Source organism: Excalfactoria chinensis, chromosome 10 (genome assembly GCF_039878825.1).
Source record: "Excalfactoria chinensis isolate bCotChi1 chromosome 10, bCotChi1.hap2, whole genome shotgun sequence".
In the NCBI taxonomy this organism is placed as follows: Eukaryota; Metazoa; Chordata; class Aves; order Galliformes; family Phasianidae; genus Excalfactoria; species Excalfactoria chinensis.
This window is the reverse complement of record NC_092834.1, coordinates 14016284-14037293: the sequence shown is the minus strand read 5'-3', so window position 1 is coordinate 14037293 and position 21010 is coordinate 14016284. Positions and strand designations below refer to the sequence as shown.

Below are 21010 nucleotides of genomic sequence, written 5' to 3'. Positions count from 1 at the left end.
TGCTTTTCCTTTTTTTTTTCACTCCCTCTAACAAAAGGAACAGGCATGGCTGCTCGGCTTTTTTTCTCCAAGACAAGCAGGGATGCTGTGCTGAATGAAGAAAGATGACTGATTAAATCTTAATTTCTCACCATCTTCTATTATCAAAGTGTTTGCTGTTTGCATGGTAAGCAGAATGCCTGGTATTGAGAAAACTTACTTGGTATGAGAATTAAGACTCCAGAGGAAAGGTGATGGCTGTTAGAAGTCTCACAGAGCACCAGGCCTTTTTGGTTCCATTTCAATTATGTGTGAAGGAGAACAAGCATCAGTTGATGCAGGGCGTAAATGATCAGACTGCAAATGAGTGCAGCGAACTTTTGCACTTCACAACTCGTGTCTACCAGCAGAACCATCATCCACCATTTCTGCAGGTAACACGGCTGTTCCAGGTAGGAGCTATTGAGCAGCCTATCCTATCCAGCAGTCAGATGGAGCAGCAAAATGAAACATTTCAGAACGTTTTATGCCTTAATCAATGCCACCACTGACTGGCTCTGTATTTTATATTAAAGTGAATACCTGAAGTACGTGATACAGAACAGGGGCAGTTAGAAAACCATGCTGGTCTTGCCATCCTAGAAAGGAGCTGAGGGGAAGGTCTGCACAAAGCAAAGTACAGTTCACCAGACTTTGCTACCCGTGTTTTTTCATGATAGAGAAGGTTCTCAATGGTACAAATAATGGTACAAATAATGGTACAAACATTGCCTACAGCTGTTTGTCTGCAGTGGCAGAGGCCCTCCATTAACCTCCATAGAATCAATTATGAAATGTGTATAGAAGAAAATGCTTTATTCTACTGAACACAAGTGACAGTAACTCATACTATTCTTTAGAATGTTTGTGCACTAAGCAGCAGTAATCGGTAGTGTGTGGTGTGCCACATCCTTAGAAACAACCCAGTTACCATGTGGTTGAGAGACCTTTTGTCAACTGAGGCGTTTGCTCTTTGCTCCAACTGCTTCTACGTGACAAACTTCTACAGCAGCCCCCAGCTTCTTCAGCTCACTCAGCCAGATCATCTGCTTGTGGGACAGGCGATCGTTGGGACCTTTCACTTCCACCAGCTACAGAGAAATGGGGATGATATGAGCTGAGTGTGTATGTCTGTATGTCTGAAAGAACTCAAAAATGGTTCATTTTGCAGACTAGGAGAATAACTTTCTTTTATGGCTATTATTTGCAACAAAAATAATAGAGATTTAACACAATGGAAGACCAGCAGGAGCTAAATGATTAATTCACATCCCTAAAAAAGCTTAACGGAAAGACAATGAAATTTTATATATTAACTAATTACTCACCAAAACAATCAGAGGAACTGGTCACAAGTGACCAAGAACCGATCCGCTACCAACCTCACCTGCCACTCATCTCCAGTATCACAGTTCCAGCTTCAACTGAGCAGCATCAAGTACAGCAGCTGCTTCAGAGAACTTCTGTTATTCAGCTGTGCTTTATAAAAGCATAACAAGATGCTTTTACAAGATAACCATCTTCTAGCACCATCCCACTACAGCACAAGATGCAGACCATGGCTGTTAACTCCATTTTTTGGTAGCAGAGTTCTGTGTATTTCTGGGTGGTGACTTTAGCAGCCTTTGTGAACAGCAGTCAGAATCTGTACAGCTGATTGAATAACAGTTGCTTTACTGTAATTTTAGCCTAAAAGATCTATTCTGCAACAATATAGAGCCATCTCTTGCTGGTTTTTATTACACCCATCAAAGCGACACCAAAAGACGTGATAAAACATCAACCACCATTTGCCATACAGCTGCTGATCAGAGGAGCAGTGGGTTTAGCTCCACCACAACAGGAGAAATACAGTTAGTTTATACAGACTGACAAGTAGCAGCTGTTGTATCTATCTTTAGGTAGGATCCACTGAGCACTACTGCCATCATCATCTGTCTATCCCAGTGTACCTTGAAGCGATTACTGTGAGTACTCCACACAACCAGGTCAGGAAGCCCCCCTCTGCAATGGCGCAGATCTTTGGAAAGTCTCCTAAAAACGCCACTCAGGAACATCCCTCCAAGGCACGAGACGAGGCTCTGCAAGAGAAGTTCACACAGCTGACCATTTCACTTTCCTGTACAGCCATTTTCCTCAATCCCCACAAGAATATTCTATGGCCAGTTACATACAGCAATTTCCCCTCTGTGTTCCTTAATGATTGTTGTATGAAAAGTGGCCATGTCTGAAAAGGGTAACAGCACTTCTTAGCGTTAGTGAGAATTGTGCTGAGGTCCCCACTCAGTTCCCCTTCACCATCAGAGGGAGGGATTTGTTTTCTCAGTGCCTGAGGTCAAGGTTGCTCATTTTCTGAGAGTTCTGAAGCCATACGGGAGCTTAATAAAACAAGAGTTACTTACCTGAACCTGCTGGAGGGAACTGAAAAGTCCCCAGCTAACCAGTGCTGCTGCTTTTCCCTCCTGAGTGGTCCAGACATCAGCAATCAAGTTTGCCAGTGTGTCCAAGGAAGCTTCATGAAGCAGCTGGAGCCTGGCCTCAATGGCGTCCCTCCTGTTCTCATAGAAGCAGTCAGTGTACAAATCCAGGGGGAACATCTGCATGGCAAGGTAAACACAGTGCTGAGGACCTGCTGGCAAAGCAGCGACTCCAAGAATGACAGTGCTCTGCTTTATACTTCTCTTCACTTGAACTACCACTTTGTTTATGGATAATTTAACTTGAATGTGTCCACCTCAATTTAATAGGGAAAAAAATGTACATTACAGCAAACAAACAGCTGATGACAGTGCAGCAAACACTGGCCTCATCTTAGCCCATGCTGCTCTTTTATTGCTTTTTGTTTTGTTTTTTAACTCGAGTCAGAGGTCCCTTTAATTCATAGAATACAAAGGGCTGTAGTTGGGATCTGGAATCAGGATCAAGGCTGCTGTGAGCCTGCAACTGTCCTTATGTCCCACCTCAACCCCCCCCACCCCACCCCTCAATGGGGGTGGACATTAACAAATCTGAAACCTGAAATTAAAGGAAAATGCATTTCCCTTTACAAGTTATTGAATATATTAAAAACGTTTTTTATAATGAAATGTGTTATCTTCAAACACGATCTATACAACGGAATAGAAGTTCTTCCACTGGTTATAAAGAACACTTCAAGCAGCGAGCTCAGATACAGATTCATTTAACCCAGTGAATCACTCTCCATCTGACAATCCAGACTTACACAGCACTCTATCACTGAGAAACCCTTCAGTAACAAGCCCCATATAACAGAACAACTAACGCCAAGCCTTGTCTGAAAAGTCCCTCAGACTAACATGTGAATCCAGTCCAGAGTGCGAGTGTTAACACAGCTACAAGAACCTACAACAACATGGGTTAATAGTGGAATTAAATAAACACAGCCTTTCAAAAATACCTGATAGGAATTTCTGAAGACATCGGCTATGCCATCCATGAAAATGATATCCCACATTAGAATACCATACAGCGTAATGAATGTTGAACCCTCTCCATGAATACCTGAAAAGCAAAATTTAAAAATAAAATGTATTTTGATCCTAAAACTGGAAACATGATTAACTTCTACAACGGTTTATATGAAGCTCAGAGATCAGAAAGGCAAAAGAAGTGATTTTCTAAGGAGTTTATAGGAGACCTTTTTTTTTTTTTCCTAGCAAAAAACATTTCAAAACTGCCTTTTGCTCATGAAGAACAGCAAAAAAGGCCAGAGAGGTCAGCTGGGAAATACAGAGAGCATTTTGAGGAGGGAATACAATCAGACAAAAAACAGGTCTAGTTGATTATCTAAACTGCTCAGTAAATCAGTTCTTTGCTCCCACAATTATCTTACTGTATAAAAGAAGTTACTATTTACCCTGATCAAAGCCATTCTGTCTGTAATGAGTTAATGCGAGCTCCTCAACAGAGCACATGACTGTGGATACACTGCAGTCTTTGCCTCCTTCTTCTTCATCACTGACATCCTCCATTAGGAAAACAGACTTTCCCACTCCTGTTTGAGGACACATCTTTCCCTTGATTGTAACCTGAAAACATTAAACCCGGTAGTTACTTTTCAGGATCACATATTTTCTTTTTTTTTAAACCAGAACTAGACTGACTTTTGGAAGTAACTATGTAGAATTTGGCTGGTTATTCCCCAAGAGTCATTCTGTTAAAAGAAATCAGCTTTTATAAACTGCAAAGGTTTTCAAAAAAATCACACAGAATCACAGAATTATAGGGGTTGGAAGGGACCTCTAGAGATCATCGAGTCCAACCCCCCTGCCAAAGCAGGCTCCCTACACCACGTCGCACAGGTAGGCGTCCAGGCGGGTCTTGAATATCTCCATAGAAGGAGACTCCACCACCTCCCTGTGCAGCCTGTTCCAGTGCTCCGTCACCCTCACTGTAAAGAAGTTCTTGCGCACATTCGTGCGGAACTTCCTATGCTGGAGTTTCAGCCCATTGCCCCTAGTCCTGTCCCCACGCACTACTGAAAAGAGACCAGCCTCGCCACTATGGCTCCCACACCTCAGGTATTTATAAACCTGGATCAAGTCCCCTCTCAGCCTTCTTTTCTCAAGGCTAAACAGACCCAGTTCCTTAAGTCTCTCCTCACAGGGGAGATGGTCCAGGCCCTTCACCATCTTTGTGTCCCTCCGCTGGACTCTTTCCAAGAGATCCCTGTCTTTTTTGTACTGGGGAGCCCAGAACTGGACACAATATTCCAGATGAGGCCTCACCAGGGCAGAGTAGAGGGGGAGGATCACCTCCCTTGACCTGCTGGCCACGCTCTTTTTAATGCACCCCAGAATGCCATTGGCCTTTTTGGCTACAAGGGCACACTGCTGGCTCATGGCCAACCTGTCGTCCACCAGGACGCCCAGGTCCCTCTCAGCGGAGCTCCTCTCCAGCAGGTCTTCCCCCAACCTGTACTGGTGTATGCAATTATTTCTACCTAGGTGCAAGACTCTACACTTGCTTTTGTTAAACCTCATCCGGTTTCTTACTGCCCAGCTCTCCAGCCTGTCCAGGTCTCTCTGAATGGCCGCACAGCCTTCAGGCGTGTCAGCCAATCCTCCCAGCTTCGTGTCACCAGCAAACTTGCTGAGGGTGGTCACTGTCCCCTCATCAAGGTCGTTGATGAAGATGCTGAACAAGACTGGACCCAGCAAAGACCCCTGGGGGACACCACTAGTCACAGGCCTTCAGTCAGACACCGCACCGCCAATGACAACCCTCTGCACTCTGCCAGTCAGCCAATTCTCGATCCACTTCACCGTCCACTCATCTATCCCATACTTCCTCAGCTTTGTTATAAGGATGTCATGGGGGACCGTATCAAAAGCCTTACTGAAATCAAGGTAGACTACATCTACCGCTCTCCCCCCATCCACCCAGCGAGTGACATCTTCATAAAAGGCCACCAGGTTGGTCGAGCACGACCTCCCCTTGGTGAACCCATGCTGAGTACTCCTGATAACCTCCTTTACTCCCAGTTGCCTGGAGATGGCATCCAGCACAAGCTGTTCCATCACCTTCCCTGGGACGGAGGTGAGGCTGACTGGCCTATAATTACCCGGGTCATCCTTCTTGCCCTTTTTGAAGACTGGGGTGACATTGGCCATCCTCCAGTCTTCAGGCACCTCCCCAGTTCTCCAAGACCTTTGAAAAATTACAGAGAGCGGCTTAGCAATAACCTCCACCAGCTCTCAGCACCCGCGGGTGCACCCCATCAGGTCCCGTGGATTTATGGACATTAATGTTTCCTAAGCACTCACGGACCACCTCTTCCCTGACTAAAGGGAAATCTCCCATTCCCCAGATTCTCTCATCAACCACCGGGGACTGGGATTCCTGGGGGAGAGCCCTTTCACTAAAGACAGAGGCAAAGAAGGCGTTCAGTATTTCCGCCTTCTCAGCATCCCCCGTTACCAGAACACCCCCCTCACTTAGTATGGGGCCCACATTCTCCCTAGCCTTCCTTTTGCTGTTAACGTACTTAAAAAACCCTTTTTTATTATCCTTTATCTCCTTAGCTAGATTCAGCTCCAGGTGGGCTTTAGCCTTCCTGGTTGCATCTCTGCAGTCCCTGACTACATTCTTATATTGTTCCCAAGTGGCCAGACCCTTTTTCCACATATCGTGTACTTCCTTCTTTCTGCGGAGCTTGCACATGAGTTCCTTACTCATCCACGCAGGTCTCCTGGCACCTTTTCCCAACTTCTTAGTTACAGGGACGCACCGATCCTGAGCCTGGAAGAGGAGCCATTTGAATGCTAACCAGCTCTCACAGGCCCCCTTGCCTTCTAGCACCCTGGCCCACGGGATGGCCCCAAGTAGGTCCCGGAGGAGATCAAAGTTGGCTCTCCTGAAGTCCAGGGTAGCAACCCTACTTTTTGTTTTGCTTCCTCCGCTCAGGATCTCGAACTCCACCATCTCATGGTCGCTACAACCCAAGCTACCCCCGACTTTTACTTCCTTAACGAGTCCTTCCTTGTTGGTGAGAATAAGGTCCAGCAGCACCCCACCCCGCGTCGGTACCTCGACCACCTGCATCAGAAAGTTATCTTCAACACACTGCAAGAACTGTCTGGACTGCGCATGCTTGGCCATGTTGGTCGTCCAGCAAATATCTGGATAACTGAAATCCCCCAAAAGTACCAGCGCCCGGGAGCGTGATGCTACTTCCAGTTGGTTACGGAAGGCCTCATCAAACTCCTCCTCCTGATCAGGAGGCCTGTAGTACACACCCACAACAGTGTCCCCCTTACCAGCCTGGCCCTTGATTCTCACCCACAAGCTCCCAACTGCTACATCACTCTCCCCCAGGTGGAGTTCAATACATTCTAGCTGCTTTCTCACATAAAGAGCAACTCCACCACCCCGCCTTGCTAGCCGATCTTAATTTTCACCCAAAAATGCTGAGCAGAAGGGAATGTTATTATCTCCATCTGCAAAACCAGGAAGAAAGAATACAGACAGCAGCAGACAGATTCTGGCCTGAGATGAGCAGGGCTATGTGGAGGTATGCTGAGGGAGAACGGGGCTCTGCTCTGACTTTGCCTGGACACAAATCTCTTTGCAACAGCAGAGAGAAGAATCATTCCAATGTGATGACAGCGTATTATATCACATAGCTGTATTGTGTGTATTTGTGAAAAATAAACCCTTGCATATTCTTGTGCCATTAACCTTATGCTTGCAACATCCAGTAACAACTTCTGACATACAGAATGCCTGAGTGCAGCAGCAGCAACGCCCAGACTTCTTGCTCAGACTCTGACTTCTATGATGGAAGATCTGAGGGTGTTAGTGGTAAATCCATGGCGTTTCTATCTGCTAAGATTTGTACAAGAGCATTTCGTACATTACATTTTTGTTTCAGAAACACATTTGTATTCACTTTCCTACAGCATGAGTAAGCTAGCAGTTGGTGAACAGCCCATGCTGACAGCCTCCCACATCACCTCTTGTCAGAACAGTAAAGGCTTATGGAGTCTGTATGTTTCAGAAGTACCTGGTATCTTTACTTACGTGTGCCACATCCTCCACAGTTATGTCTGGCAGATCTTGAAAAAGGCATCTGAACTGCCTGCAGCTCGGCGAGTCTCTGATGCGCAGGGCCCGCAGGTAGAGAGCGAGACGGTGCCCCGTCCGCACAAACGGGTCAGCCAGTCCACTCTTAATGCAATCAACAGCCTAGCAAAGAACAACATAACAAGCAGCACCTTAGAAAGACTAACACAGATCTGTCTGTTCTTACCAAGCCCAAAGGACTAACTGACTCAGGGAGCATATGAATATAAAACCCAGGATGTAAGATGGGGCCAGGTTTCATACCCATCTAATAAACTTTTATCATTTTATTTTGCATTGGAAGGCCTCTGTATTCAAATTCTGGGTGAGCCACAAAGGAGTTATTCTCCATTTGCGCTGATCAATGTAAGACTGAATGAGTTGGAATTCTACATAAATGACCAGAAAAAGGTTAAAGACTAACTCTTCTTCTGTACAGTTTCCGATGTGAAATTTGGAAAAAGCCTGATGTGAAGTGACAAGATGCAGAAGAGACACTGCAGAAACCAGACAACCTACAACAGTATTTCCTTTTAACAATCTCATAATCTAACACAGAAAATACAGAGCAACTGGTTATCTAACTTTGGGATTTTTAACATCTGCATTTCCAGGAGCCCATCCAGCTGCTCCTTTCATGAAACAATAGTTTTTAAATGTCTGCAGCCATACACCACACGGTTGGAAAGGTACCTGCTTGGTGTTTTTCAAGTGCTGATGTAAATTCAGAGCGAGGCGATCCCACCACCGCCCCCTGCTGCCAGTACAATACACATCCTGAGCCAAAAGCGTCCGCAGCTCCTGCACTGCTGCCTGCAGCAACCAAAGATTATCTTCATTAGCAAAGTTAGAAAACCAAGCTGAAGTTCCATTATATAATTCACTTAACATTTTCCTTTATGGTACTATTAAAACTTTGCACGATTCAAACAATATTTTTACTTCTGCACCCAAGTGTTCAGTTGCCTGGGTATAAGTTAGGAACTCTATTTCTATAGCTAACTAAAGTAAAATAGGCAAAGCCTTTTTTAGAATAATCTGTTTTGCTGTATCACATAAATCAAAGGCCTCTGGAGAACTTGATACCTCAGGTGAAAAGGCCAGAGATTCCACAAAAGACTTATCATAGAATCATAGAATGACCCGGGTTGGAAGGGACTTCAAGGATCATGTAGTTCCAACTCCCCTGCCTAGCAGGGCCACCAAACATACACCTTTACTAGATCAGGTTGCCCAGGGCCCCATCCAACCTGGCCTTGAACACCTCCAAGGATGGGGCATCCACAACCTCCCTGGGCAGCCTGTTCCAGGGCCTAACCACTCTACTAGTAAAGAACTTCCCCCTAACATCCAACCTAAATCTTCCCTCCTTCAACTTGGATCCATTTCCCCTAGTCCTGCTATTGTCAGCTCTTTCAAAGAGTTTACTCCCCTCCTGGGCGTAGGTTCCCTTCACGTATTGAAAGGCTGCAATGAGGTCACCCCGCAGCCATCTCTTCTCCAGGCTGAACAAACCCAACTCCCTCAGCCTGTCCTCATAGGGGAGGTGCTCCAGCCCCCCGATCACCTTCGTGGCCCTCCTCTGGACCCTTTCCAAAATTTCTCTGTCCTTCTTGTACTGAGGGCTCCACACCTGGACACAGTACTCCAGATGGGGCCTCACAAGAGCAGAGTAAAGAGGGACAATCACCTCCCTGTCCCTGCTGACCACCCCTCTCCTGATGGAGCCCAAGATCCCATTTGCCTTCCGAGCCGCCAGAGCGCACTGCTGGCTCATGTTAAGTTTCTCATCCATCAGGACCCCCAGGTCCTTCTCTGCCGAGCTGCTCTCAAGGACCACTCCTCCCAGCCTGTACAGGTGCCTGGGGTTCTTCCGGCCCAAGTGCAAAACCTTGCACTTTGCCGTGTTGAATCTCATTAGGTTCACCCGAGCCCAGCTTTCCAGCCTGTCGAGGTCCCTCTGAATGGCATCCCTTCCTTCCACCGTATCAACCGCACCACTCAGTTCCCTCATCAATGTCATTAAGATGTTAAAAAGCACCGGTCCCAAGACAGACCCTTGGGGGACACCACTCCTTACTGGCCTCCACCTGGACACAGAGCCATTGACCACCACCCTGTCTGCGGCCTTTCAACCAATTGCTTATCCATCGAGTCATCCACCCATCAAATCCACTTCCCTCCAATTTGGAGATGAGGATGTGGTGGGGAACCATGTCAAAGGCCTTGCTCAGGTCCAGGTAAATGACATCGGTCGCCTTCCCTTCATCCACCATCGCCGTCACTCCATCATAGAAGGCCACAAGATTAGTTAAGCATGACCTTCCCCTGGTGAAGCCATGCTGGCTGTCTCAGATCACATTCTCATTCTTTATGTGATCAAGCATGTTGTCCAGGAGGATCTGTTCCATGATCTTCCCAGGCACGGAGGTGAGGCTCACCAGCCTGTAGTTCCCCGGGTCATCCCTGCTCCCCTTCTTGTATATGGGAGTGATGTGACCCTTCCTCCAGTCATCTGGGACCTCACCTGACAGCCATGACTTCTCAAATATGATGGAGAGTGGCTCGGCAACCACCTCAGCCAGCTCCTTCAGGACCCTAGGATGCACGCCGTCTGGCCCCATAGACTTGTACACATTCAGTCTAAGGAGGCACTCTCGGACTTGCACTGCCCTTACAGTGGGGAGGGATTTACCTCCTTGGTCCCCACATAGAGGTTTAGGGATGCAGGGTTTAGGGACGTGAAAAAGACTAGAATCCTGGCCACCAGTGAAGACTGAGGTGAAGAACTCATTCAGCACCTCAGCTTTCTCTTCATCTGTTGAAGCCACTTCTCCTTTTAAATTTACCAAAGTAGGTACGCCCATTTTGGCCCGTCTCTTCTGGCCAATGTATCCATAGAAGGTTTTCTTATTGTTTTTCACATCCCTTGCCAAGTTCAGTTCTTCCTGCACCTTGGCTTCCCTGATCCCACGTCTGCAAGTCCGGACGGCATCCCTGTATTCTTCCTGGGTGACACAGCCTTGTTTCCAGAGCTTGTACACCCCTTTCTTCATCCTCAGTTCTCTCAGCAGGTCCTTACTGAGCCAAGCCGGTTTCCTAACCTCGCCTTCCCACTTTCTTATTCAGTGGAATGGAGACCTCTTGTGCTTCCAGGAGGGCATCCTTGAAGAGCAGCCAGCTCTCCTCAACATCCTTGTCTTTGAGGGCAGCACGCCAGGGGATCTTGGCCAGCAATCCATTGAGTAGCTTGAAGTCTGCTCATCTAAAGTTCAGCGTCCTGATCCTGCTCTTTGCCAGGCCCACATCGCTTGAGATCACAAACTCAACCAGGGCATGGTCGCTTGAGCCCAGGCAGCCTCCAACTTTGATGCCTTTGATGATCTCCTCTGCGCTGGTGAGCAGCAGGTCCAGTAACGCTTCACCTCTGGTCGGTCTGTCCAATACCTGAACCAGAAAGCTATCATCAATGGATTCCAAGAGCCTTCTGGAGCTCTTGCAGCTCACCGTGTGGCTTTTCCAGCAAACGTCCGGATGGTTGAAGTCCCCCACCAGGACAAGAGCTCGCGAGCCAGACGCCTCACGCATCTCAAGCAGGAAAGCCTCGTCAACAGCCTCTCCTTGATCAGGTGGCCTGTAGTATACCCCTAATACCAGATGACCTTTATTAGTCCCATCTCTAATTCTAACCCACAGGCTCTCAATCTGTTCATGACTGTTTCTCATAGGGAGCTCCTTACAGTTTATCCAATCTCTGACATAGAGAGCAACTCCCCCACCCTTCCTACCTCACCTATCTCTCCTAAAGAGTCTATAGCCGTCGATGGCAGTATCCCAATTGTGGGAGTCATCCCACCATGTTTCTGTCACAGCAACAAGGTCATAACTTTCTGAGTGCATCACAGTTTCCAGTTCCTCCTGCTTGTTACTCAGGCTGCGTGCACTGGTATAAAGGCACTTCAGCCGTGCTATCCGTCTCTCCACCTTTATAAGGGATCTGGGATCCCCTACAGCAGCATCCCCAGCATCCCCCTGCCCTACTCCCTCCCTTTGCACACCTCCCTTCGGGTAGGGTCGGGCCGGCATATAGGGCCCTCCGTCACCTACAACAGTCACCCTTCTATCCTTACGGGTAGAAGCAGTCTTGAGGCTTGGGGGCGACCGTTTCACCTGAGGCAACCTCATGGGTGAACCTGTCTCCACACTCTCACTCATCCCCCCCTCAAAATCCAGGGCCTCAAACCTATTACGCAGAGGCACCTGGGGAGCTGGGGATGGTCGGGATGGGGGATGCCCCCTCTGCCGAGCAGGTACCTGTTTCCACTCCTCCTCCCTTCTCGAATTGCTGCTAGGGGGAAGAGAGCACAGGGAGCTCACTGCAGAGCTATCAGCTAGCTGGTTCCTCTTTACCACCTGTTTGTGAGGTGGCAGGGGCTGACGTACTCCATGAGGAGCCTCGGCTGTGTGCCGAGAACCTGAGGCTGAGAGTGACTGACACCACCAGTCAATCTCCCTCTCACACTCTTTTATAGTCCTCAGCCTCTCCACTTCCTCCTTCAGGTCAACTATGAGGCTGAGCAAGTAGTTAAACCTGATCGCAGCGAATGCAAACACTACCTCCCTCACTGAGCTCTGAAAGGGCCAGGCTCTGGCACTCAGTACAGCCAGAGACCTGCACACCAGAATCTCGGGTTAGGGGCCCAGTCTGAGTCTCCTCAGACTTTCTTGTAGCAGCCTTCGTATCAGCCAAGAGCAGGACCTCAGTCTGGGTCTCCACAGACTTCTTGGTTGCTGCCTCCCGTTTCTGAGAGCATGGGGCCCTTGACTGGGCCTCCTCAGTATTTCTGGCAGCAGCCTTCCTCCGGGGAGCAACCATGTTGAAGCAGAAGACTTACCAACACTGAAACAGGAAGTCACGAGCTGCACCTGGACCCCTCCTGTCCTGACTAGTCGCTGCCCTACTGAGCCCATTTAAATCTCCCTCTGTTGCCAGGCAATGCCCACGTGCTGCGATAGCAGCTGTGTCAGCTCCCACTAGAGCTGCCGGGCTGCTCCTCTAGCCAGGGGCTCCCTGCTTGCAGGAACCGCCCGAGATCCCCCTTGAACCACGCGGTCAGTCGCTGCTGATCGGTCTGGGACGGCCCCGAGTCAGGCGACTTCAGCGATCAAAAGGACTTCCAAGATTTTTCATTTTTAAAGGCAATAACCAAAGTAGTGAAACACGGATACCTTCAACCAATGAAATAATGTCTCAGAAATAATCCTACAGCATATTACAAGTGGCAAATCTCTAAGGCATAAGCATAAATAAAAGCAATTTTTAAAATCTGGGTTTCCTCTAATAGCTTCTAAAGCAGCAAAAAAGGAGACACTGTATACTCACAAGTAACATGTTAAGAGAAGGGTATGAAGCTATGGCAAACATCATCACCATTTGCCATCCACATCAGAAGTATAAAGCAATGTATAATGCTACAGTTAAAGCGTTTTGCTGTTTGTTCACTTCACCACCTTACCTCATACATGTGAAGCCTCTGCAAAATTTCGACACCTTGAGAAAGTATCTTTGTGTATTTCCAGCCAACAGTGAAATGGCGCAGATACTCGGGTAGAACTCTGTGACAGCTGAAAAGTGAGAGCAGCTTAGGAGATCCATTTTAATTCATCTTAAAACACCCTTACAAAAATAAGAACTAAAGCATTCAAAACATGAAACGTCTTATATATGAACTGAGTATTACAGCTGCAAAGTCAAGACCCCAAATGTCTGCTAAGGCAGTGATAGCAAGCTGTATTTGTGTCACCTATTTTTTGATTCGAGAGGAAATGATAATTAACAACTTCTGCATCAGATGCAAAATAATAAGCTATTCCATCATGTTTTCTTACTGCCAACTTGTTCTCTGAAGTCAGAAGGATCACTTCAGAAACTCAGCTAAACAAAAAGGGAAAGGCTGTAACAAGCACTTCCAGCCCTGAGGACGGTGAACACCTTCTGTGCAGGCACCTCCATGTACCAAGAACTTACTGAAATGTGTCGATATTTCACATACAATTTCACCCTGCCATCAGTGTGAAACAGAGCAGACCTCCACATCACTCTCCATGAATACAAGTTTAAATCAGTTGCAATGACAATGAATGCAATGTCAAATTTAACACAATTGCAATTTCAGTGCATCGTTAAACCAGAAATCAAAATAATTAATACAACCACCAATGAAGGATGCTTCAAAACCAGTTCTCAGATCTTTAGTAATGGTTCCTTAATGACACACACTTGGAAGTTACAACAGATGAATAACCCAGTATGTTTTCCCATAACCTTTGCAACATTCTTTTGTTCACAGTGAATTTTAAACTCTGCTGATTGTTACTGGCCTAGGAGCCATAAAACCAAACTATGACAAGGGAAAAATAAGGCTCTTGTTCTCCCACACTGGTATGTGGAACAGAAATGTTTGAGTGCTTCATCCATGCCAACCAATTCATTCCCAAGGCTTCAGAAAAAAAATAAAAGGCTTTTCATATATAGCATTTAAAAGCTAAACAAACAGCCAGGAAGTTCAAAGCTTTCAAGAACATTAATGCTTCTTAATTTTGTTACGCTTGAATAAGTTTAAAGGCCTCTCTCCAAACCAAAAGTAAGACAATACACTTAACAGCTGCATATGAACACTACAGCAGTTTCCTGTTAGTACCTCAAGGAGGGGTGGTTTTTCAGATTGTTCCAGGTTTCTTTTGCACACATATACAGACGATGAGCTTCTTCCCAGTTCCCATTTACCATTGCAGTGGCTATATCGTTTGACAGGTGAGCAGCAGTTGCATACCTAAGGGAACAAAAACGTAATTGCTGCTTTAGAATCAAAAAGCATTTACAGTTAAAATCCATCAATTCCTTCACACAATACTTTCTAAAAATTCCCTTCCAGTCTCCAAAGCCCCTGAACCATGCAGTCAACTTTATTCTTAACCTTGTACAATCAGCAAAGATGCAGATGTTACATTTTAAAGTATATATAAAACTGGGGAACGAATGTTAATTTTGTTCAGGATTTTTTCCCTCATAATCATCACAGCTGTGTCAGAAATAACTTTCATCAGCAAATGAACATTAAGCAAATAATACAAGCCATTGTGAGTTACAAGTGTAACACAGATACAGAGAAGCACCTTAAATCACTACAAAAGTGCAATTCTACTTATCTGTACTTCTACGAAAGTATCTTATTTGCCTATGTAAGTACTGCAGTAAAGCTTCTCAAGAAGAAAATAGACTTCCAAATTCCCAAAGCTCCCCCTACCTGATAAGATCTTCTCTGTCCTGAAAGACTTGTGTTTTCCTGTGTACAGTGTAACTGGGGAATACCATACGTCCTGTGTTTACCATAAGAACTGTGAAGAGCTGGCCTTGACCAGCACTACCAGCTTCTTCATCCTCCACTGACTCAGACAGTGAGAATAGCAGCAGGATTCGAGAGAAGACAGCTCGAGGGCTCTTACATATTCTGACTGATCTTCCAGCCAGATCCTTTGCCCTGGAAGAACAAGAAAAGAGATTATACTAATCATTTTTCCCCACCACTAATAAACATTCAAATATTCAAATGCATTATGCGAACTGTTTTGTTCTCACATCATCTACTGCGTAAACACCGTTTTCAAAGAATATCCTGAGCTGGAAGGGACTCACAAGTCCAACAAGTCCTGGCTCCACACAGGACCTGCCAAAATGCAAACCCTATGCCTGAGAGCTGTATCCAAACACTCCTGGAACTCCGGCAGCTTGGGGCTGTGACCACTGCCCTGGGAACCCTATTCCATACCTAACCAATCTTGCAGATTTTCCCCCAGAAAAGCCCCTTGAGAATCAACATAGAATACGTAATCAATAGTGAAAATGCATTAACTAATAAAAAGCATAAGGACCAAAATACAAGTAGAACAGAATTGGAACTAACTGCCCTTTGGGTGCAACCACTCCTGTTGCTATGACAGGCATTGACAAAATGCATCAAGTTGTGGTTAGTTGTTACAGCAGTGTTCAAAAGCAGCCTTTTTTCTTGGAGAGGAGTAGGGGGTGTTTTTGGAATTTAAGGTTACCTTTCCAATTCCTAAATACATTTTTTCCTCAACTTTCCTTCATACAATTGAAGTCAAAACACAGATAATAATGCCCAGAGCAGAAAAGCGTGACCCTGTTTTAAAAAGGGTCTGGTTCTTCCCCTTTCGTTTGATCCAGAAAGTAGAAGTCAGCAACCTGTAAATCAGTACTTAACACTGCCTTCTTTTATATCTGAGTTGACTAAACTCTCATCAAAAGGCATGTTGATTTAGTTCTTCAAAGGATAACATGCATTCCCTTGCAAAACTTCACTACAGATTGAAACAGCTTAAGAGGTACCTTTTTAAAATAACAGTTCCAATACCAGCCTGATTCCTGCTGAAGACTGAACGTTGTTTTGCCAACCTCAGGAAATCATCCACAAGTTGTTGTTTCTGACCATTTGGGTTTGGCAAGTGAAAGATCTTTGCTAAAGATTTTAGTTCAGGGGCAGAAAGCAAATCCAAACCTTCACACAGGTCTTCCAGTTCAGATTCTAGAAATAAAACAATCCACATGCATTCGTTATGTGATAAACCTACAGACTCAAGCAGCAACAATTCAAAGTACAGCACATTGATGTAACCCAATTCAATGATTTAGATTCTTCAAAAAATATATTACTGATACTGCCTAGTCCAGCTTGAAATTCATTATCTTCAAAGGTCCGATCAGAAAAAAAAACCCTCAGTAAAGCAAAGCAAAAACAGAAATTTTGCTAGGTTACAAAAACTGCCATTCAGGAAGAGCCTCAGTCTTCCTGATAATTGAAACTGTTTGCCCAATGCAAAAAACAAATGGACTGCCAGGGAGAAGCATGAGCAGGGCAGGAATCAAGGGTGATCACAGCATGGGCAGTGCCTTCACCATCCACCTGTGCGGTCCCACCATAAATGAGAGCATGGGCAGAACAGAAGTCCTGGTAATACTTTCTACCAGCAGCCCCAGGAAAGACATGATGGCTCATCTAAAAGATGAGCGGGACCTTGAGTCAGAAACAAGCCTACAGTTTAGGTCTGAGTCCCATCCACAGTAAATGGCTGTAGGTAAGACTGGAAACAAACTGGAAGCACTGGTCGGAGGTCCACCCAGCAAACAATGACAGAGCTGAAGACAGGTAGGCCTGCAAGACAGCTCCTGGCACAACTGGAGCTCCTGGACCAACGTGCAGATGATGCACAGCTCAAGGTCTGAGATGAGGCTGATGAGGGCAAGCAAGGCCTACAGGCACATCAGCGACACATTTATTCACCTCTCCCTACTTTCTACTATCTACTATGCAGTAACTGTTTTTAATATTAACACAATATAACATAGGGTTCACGAACCCAAAACCTCCAGTTATTTTGCTCTTCTGATTCTCAAAGGAAGGACAAGCAAATACATTAAATGCTAACATGCCACAGCTCCATATTTAATTTATAATACCTTTAAAACTTACTAATGCAGGCCATACCTGTTTGCAGAAATCTAGCTTCAACCAGTTCTTCAATTATTGGTGACAAATCCACAGCTATCTCTTCATACTCAATTCTGTTCACTTTTAACCAGTTCAGCTTGCGTTGAAAAAGTCTCACATATAACTTCTGGCCACCAACTGCACATTTTAGTTACAACAAGGAAGGAAAACAAGAAAATTAAATTCTAGAACCTGACACTATGGTTACTCACTACCTTAACTACAAAAAGAACTTCAATGCAGATATCCACTAAAACACATTTAAGACCTGCCTGTGTTCTGAAGACAAACTTGGTAAAATAACAGAAAGTACTTTTCAAAGCAATTACTGCTTATTAGACTCTAAGTTTCATAGACAATTATCACAATGTATTTGACAGGTAAAGAACTGTTCTCTAGTTCTCAAGCAGACTTCTTCAGCCTTTTTTAATAGTAAGTTTCCAGGATCAGTTCACTGAGACAAATACATTCAGACACCTCAGCTTGTTATTTTCTCTGTAGGGTTACCTCCCCATTTTGCAAATCTGGAAGAAAAGGGTTGAGTAACACACCAACATCCTCTCTTCGCACCATGGAATCTGACAAAAATCATCCTGCAATTCAAGAAAGGCATGTGAGGACTGTTTTTTCTTTAAAGGATTTGAACAGCAAATGAAAAATAAAAATGAATAGCAAATAAGGAATTGTAAAAGTGTATGCACTTTTTCTTGTTATGATAACTGAGAAGCAACACTTGCTTGGGTAGAAACTACTAATGTGTCAAATCTCTCATCTACCTGAACTATTCAAGTATTCTGTCCAAGGTTTCTTGAAGGAAAAACATTCCATTGCTTGTCCAGAATCATTATCTACTGACTTAACACTTTCCAACCACATCTTGTGCTGCTGGCTCACCATCCCCTGCCAAGTGGCCTTTGCTGATTCCTGATAAATAAAGTTCCACGTTATCATCTCTTCTCACTTATGATAGTCTTAACTTGTAATTGCACTATTTTAAGTGTTCAGCGATACTGCATTTAATTATTACAACACAATCTAAAATAATTTAACTGTAATGAGACAATCACTGTAGAAATGAGTAAATGTAGAGGTCTACTTCCTCCCCTGGAGTTTCTTCATCCTCTTTTAACAACCATGTTCTTATGCAGTTGGAGTTAACTCTGCTGACTTTTCCACTAGGACAGATGAATAATGCTAGTATGGTCTTCCAGCTGCTTAACTTAAGAGCAGAAGGTCTTTTCAGCAGGCTGCCTGACCACAGCTTAAGTGCTCCCTGAAGAGACAGATGTGTGTTTACTCTTTCTTTTATTTTTAAGGAACTGAGACTACTCATCAGGGCTAAATTTTCCCTAAAAAGCACGAACAAACACGTCTCCATTTTTGTCACCCAGCATTCTGTAATAAAAGCTTTGTAATGTCATATTCATTAACCCAACATCACACTGCTATTCTCCACATCTGTGTAAGGCATTAGTAATAATTTTGTTGAAAGCCTCCGACTGGGCTCGGAAAAATTTCACATAGTTGTTAGTCATAAGTTACAGCCTTGATCCTCTCTTTTCTAATGTCTTGTGGTGTCAACCTACAGTACTCTTAGGACTTACTAGAAACAAACATTGAAGAACACAGAGCTCTAAATAATTAGGATAGTTTTCTTCCAGTCTGCAATAAGATAAAAATGGGGAAACAGCAGGTCTAAAGGCAGTATGCTAGTGCAGAAAAAATGAATAGAATTGCTCAGGTTGGAAAAGACCTTGAAGATCATCAAGTCCAACCACAACCTGACCATACTATCCTAACAACTCTTTGCTAAATGTAAAGAAGTTCTGTAAAGAAGTTCTTCCTGATATCTAACCTAAATGTGATCTCTAGAGAGGAAAATGCACAAGATAAATGTCAGATATACGCACAATCGTGTATATATATATAGATAGATAGATATTTAATTCTCTCCTTGCTTCACCTGTCTCTTCCCTGTTTATTATTACATTCCATTAAAGCAGCATTTGCTAAATTTACCTGGAGGGACAAGTCTCCTGAGAAAAAGAAGCCTCCATTAAGTTTAACAAGATGGACTGCCTGTTTGTACAGTGCTCTTCACTCAAAGCTATGAAACAGTTCTCTCTACAACAGACAGCATGACAATATAAAAACAGACAGATACCTGATAATTGGCAGAACTTAGTAATAACGGTCATATCTTGCTCATCAAAGAGTCTCACATCATCTTCGTTCTCCAAGACTGCTTGCAACACCATTAAAAAGTTTCGGAGGTAATATGGGTGACCAGAAGAGCTAATATCATTTATTTTACTTAAAATATCACCAATGGAATTTTGAGACTCCACCTTTTCCACAGTTTCAGATAAATTATGATTAAACTCATAGTTAAAGTCTTCAAGAACTTCCACGGGAAGCACCTGTTCATCACTGCCATTACAGCAGCTTTGTGAGCCACAGCTCACTTCCACCTCTGCAGACAGAACACGCTGAGCACGAGGCTGTGCCTCAACCTCAGAACTGCTGCCCGGCTCTGCTGAGGTACCAACAGCCAGATGTGTTTGAGAATTACTGGGACTGAGCACCACGCCTTTAGATCTACTTCCCGCTCTGGAGTTCCTTGCACCAAATAGCACTCTTTTGTTACAAGCCGGTAATGATAGCTGTGCAACATCACTAAGATCTCCCTTATTATATTCATTTATTTCAGCTTGAAATTCAGACTCTTTCTCTGAGGGATTCTGCTCCTGGTGCACTCTCTGAACAAGCTCGTTTTCTTTCTGAGAACTCTGCCCAGTACAGATCTCATCAGCACTGTCATCGAGCGCTGCAGCACCGTCACACACGCTGTGAGCAGCTGGAGGTGAGGAGTCCATCTCTTTATACACGATCTGCTTTCCTCTCTGCATGCAACGTCTTCTGGACAGTTTAGATGACAAGCTTCCCAACGAGACGACTTTAACTGTTTGCTCCATTGGCTCAGCGTAAACATCACCGACTGAACCCTCGTGGCTAAAATAAGGACTAACCTGTGGTGCTGCCCTCCCTTCTGTTTTCAGCACACTGCTTTGGGAAGGACTCGTTCTGAGATGTGCGAGCTCTGAGCAATGCGGGCTGGAATCCCTGCTCACAGGAGTGCCTGGCAGACTCTGGGTGCTAAGGAGTGCTGCACCAGCTCCACCACGCAGCCCAGGGCACAGCTCGTCCATGTGCCGGTTAATCCCGTACCTCGGCACCATCTGTCCACACACGGGACAGGAAACTTGGGCAGGGGGCACGTTGTTGAAAAACGAGATGATAGAGGAGGATCGCGGAGGTTCGGAGGCTGCTCCTTTATCTTCCACTTTCCTCGCCGTTTCTTTTTTCTTCTTCTTCCTACTCGGCGACGAGGCCATTTGGGCTTTTCTCCTTCCTGAAAACCTGGATTCGGACATGATGGCACTTCAGCGCCTTTCCGCGGCACAGGCAGCTTTGCTCAGGGCATACTTGCTCGTTCTGCAAGACCTCGTTCTGCAGTTAGACGCGTAAAAAAATCAAGAGACAACCATTTTTTGCACGACCCATCGGCCTCCACGGCTCCTCCGCGAGCCGCCGCGCCGCGTCCCGCACACTCGGCTCCAAGTCCCGCACACGCCGCCTGAGGCCCAACAGCCGCCGCACGCGCCGAGCCCCGCAGCCGCCCGCCGGCAGTTCGTACAGCGCAGCGCCGAGCGGCAGGCAGGCATGGGCAGCCGAGCGCAGAGCAAGGCCTGCGGACGGGAAATCCTGCTGAACAACGCCCGCGAGACTTCGGAGTGAATCAGGCGGGATAACGCTTACCAGTACGGCCGGAATAGCTCTGC

General features: G+C 45.4%; 1 protein-coding gene across 1 annotated transcript; it reads right to left on the bottom strand.

Annotated features, from left to right (window-relative positions):
* Window positions 1-15: 15 nt before the first annotated feature.
* On the bottom strand, window positions 16-20987 carry FAN1 (FANCD2 and FANCI associated nuclease 1). The gene is made up of 13 exons (XM_072345253.1): window positions 19333-20987; window positions 17166-17306; window positions 16010-16205; window positions 14910-15143; window positions 14304-14435; window positions 13119-13227; window positions 8296-8415; window positions 7561-7725; window positions 3896-4067; window positions 3437-3540; window positions 2421-2615; window positions 1971-2099; window positions 16-1109 (listed from the first exon to the last, which is right to left on the bottom strand). The coding sequence occupies exons 1-13, from the start codon at window positions 20600-20602 to the stop codon at window positions 972-974; spliced, it is 3105 nt and encodes a 1034-aa protein (XP_072201354.1). The 5' UTR covers window positions 20603-20987; the 3' UTR covers window positions 16-971.
* Between the last annotated feature and the right edge of the window lie 23 nt (window positions 20988-21010).

Excerpts from the sequence above, each read along its gene's own strand:
- FAN1 (XM_072345253.1), bottom strand. The coding sequence starts at position 20,602 with ATGTCCGAATCCAGGTTTTCAGGAAGGAGAAAAGCCCAAATGGCCTCG. Across the intron at positions 4,068-7,560 it reads CTGTGGAGGATGTGGCACAC|GTTACAATCAAGGGAAAGAT; the intron begins GTAAGTAAAGAT and ends TAATGTTTTCAG. Across the intron at positions 1,110-1,970 it reads CTCACAGTAATCGCTTCAAG|CTGGTGGAAGTGAAAGGTCC; the intron begins GTACACTGGGAT and ends ATTTCTCTGTAG.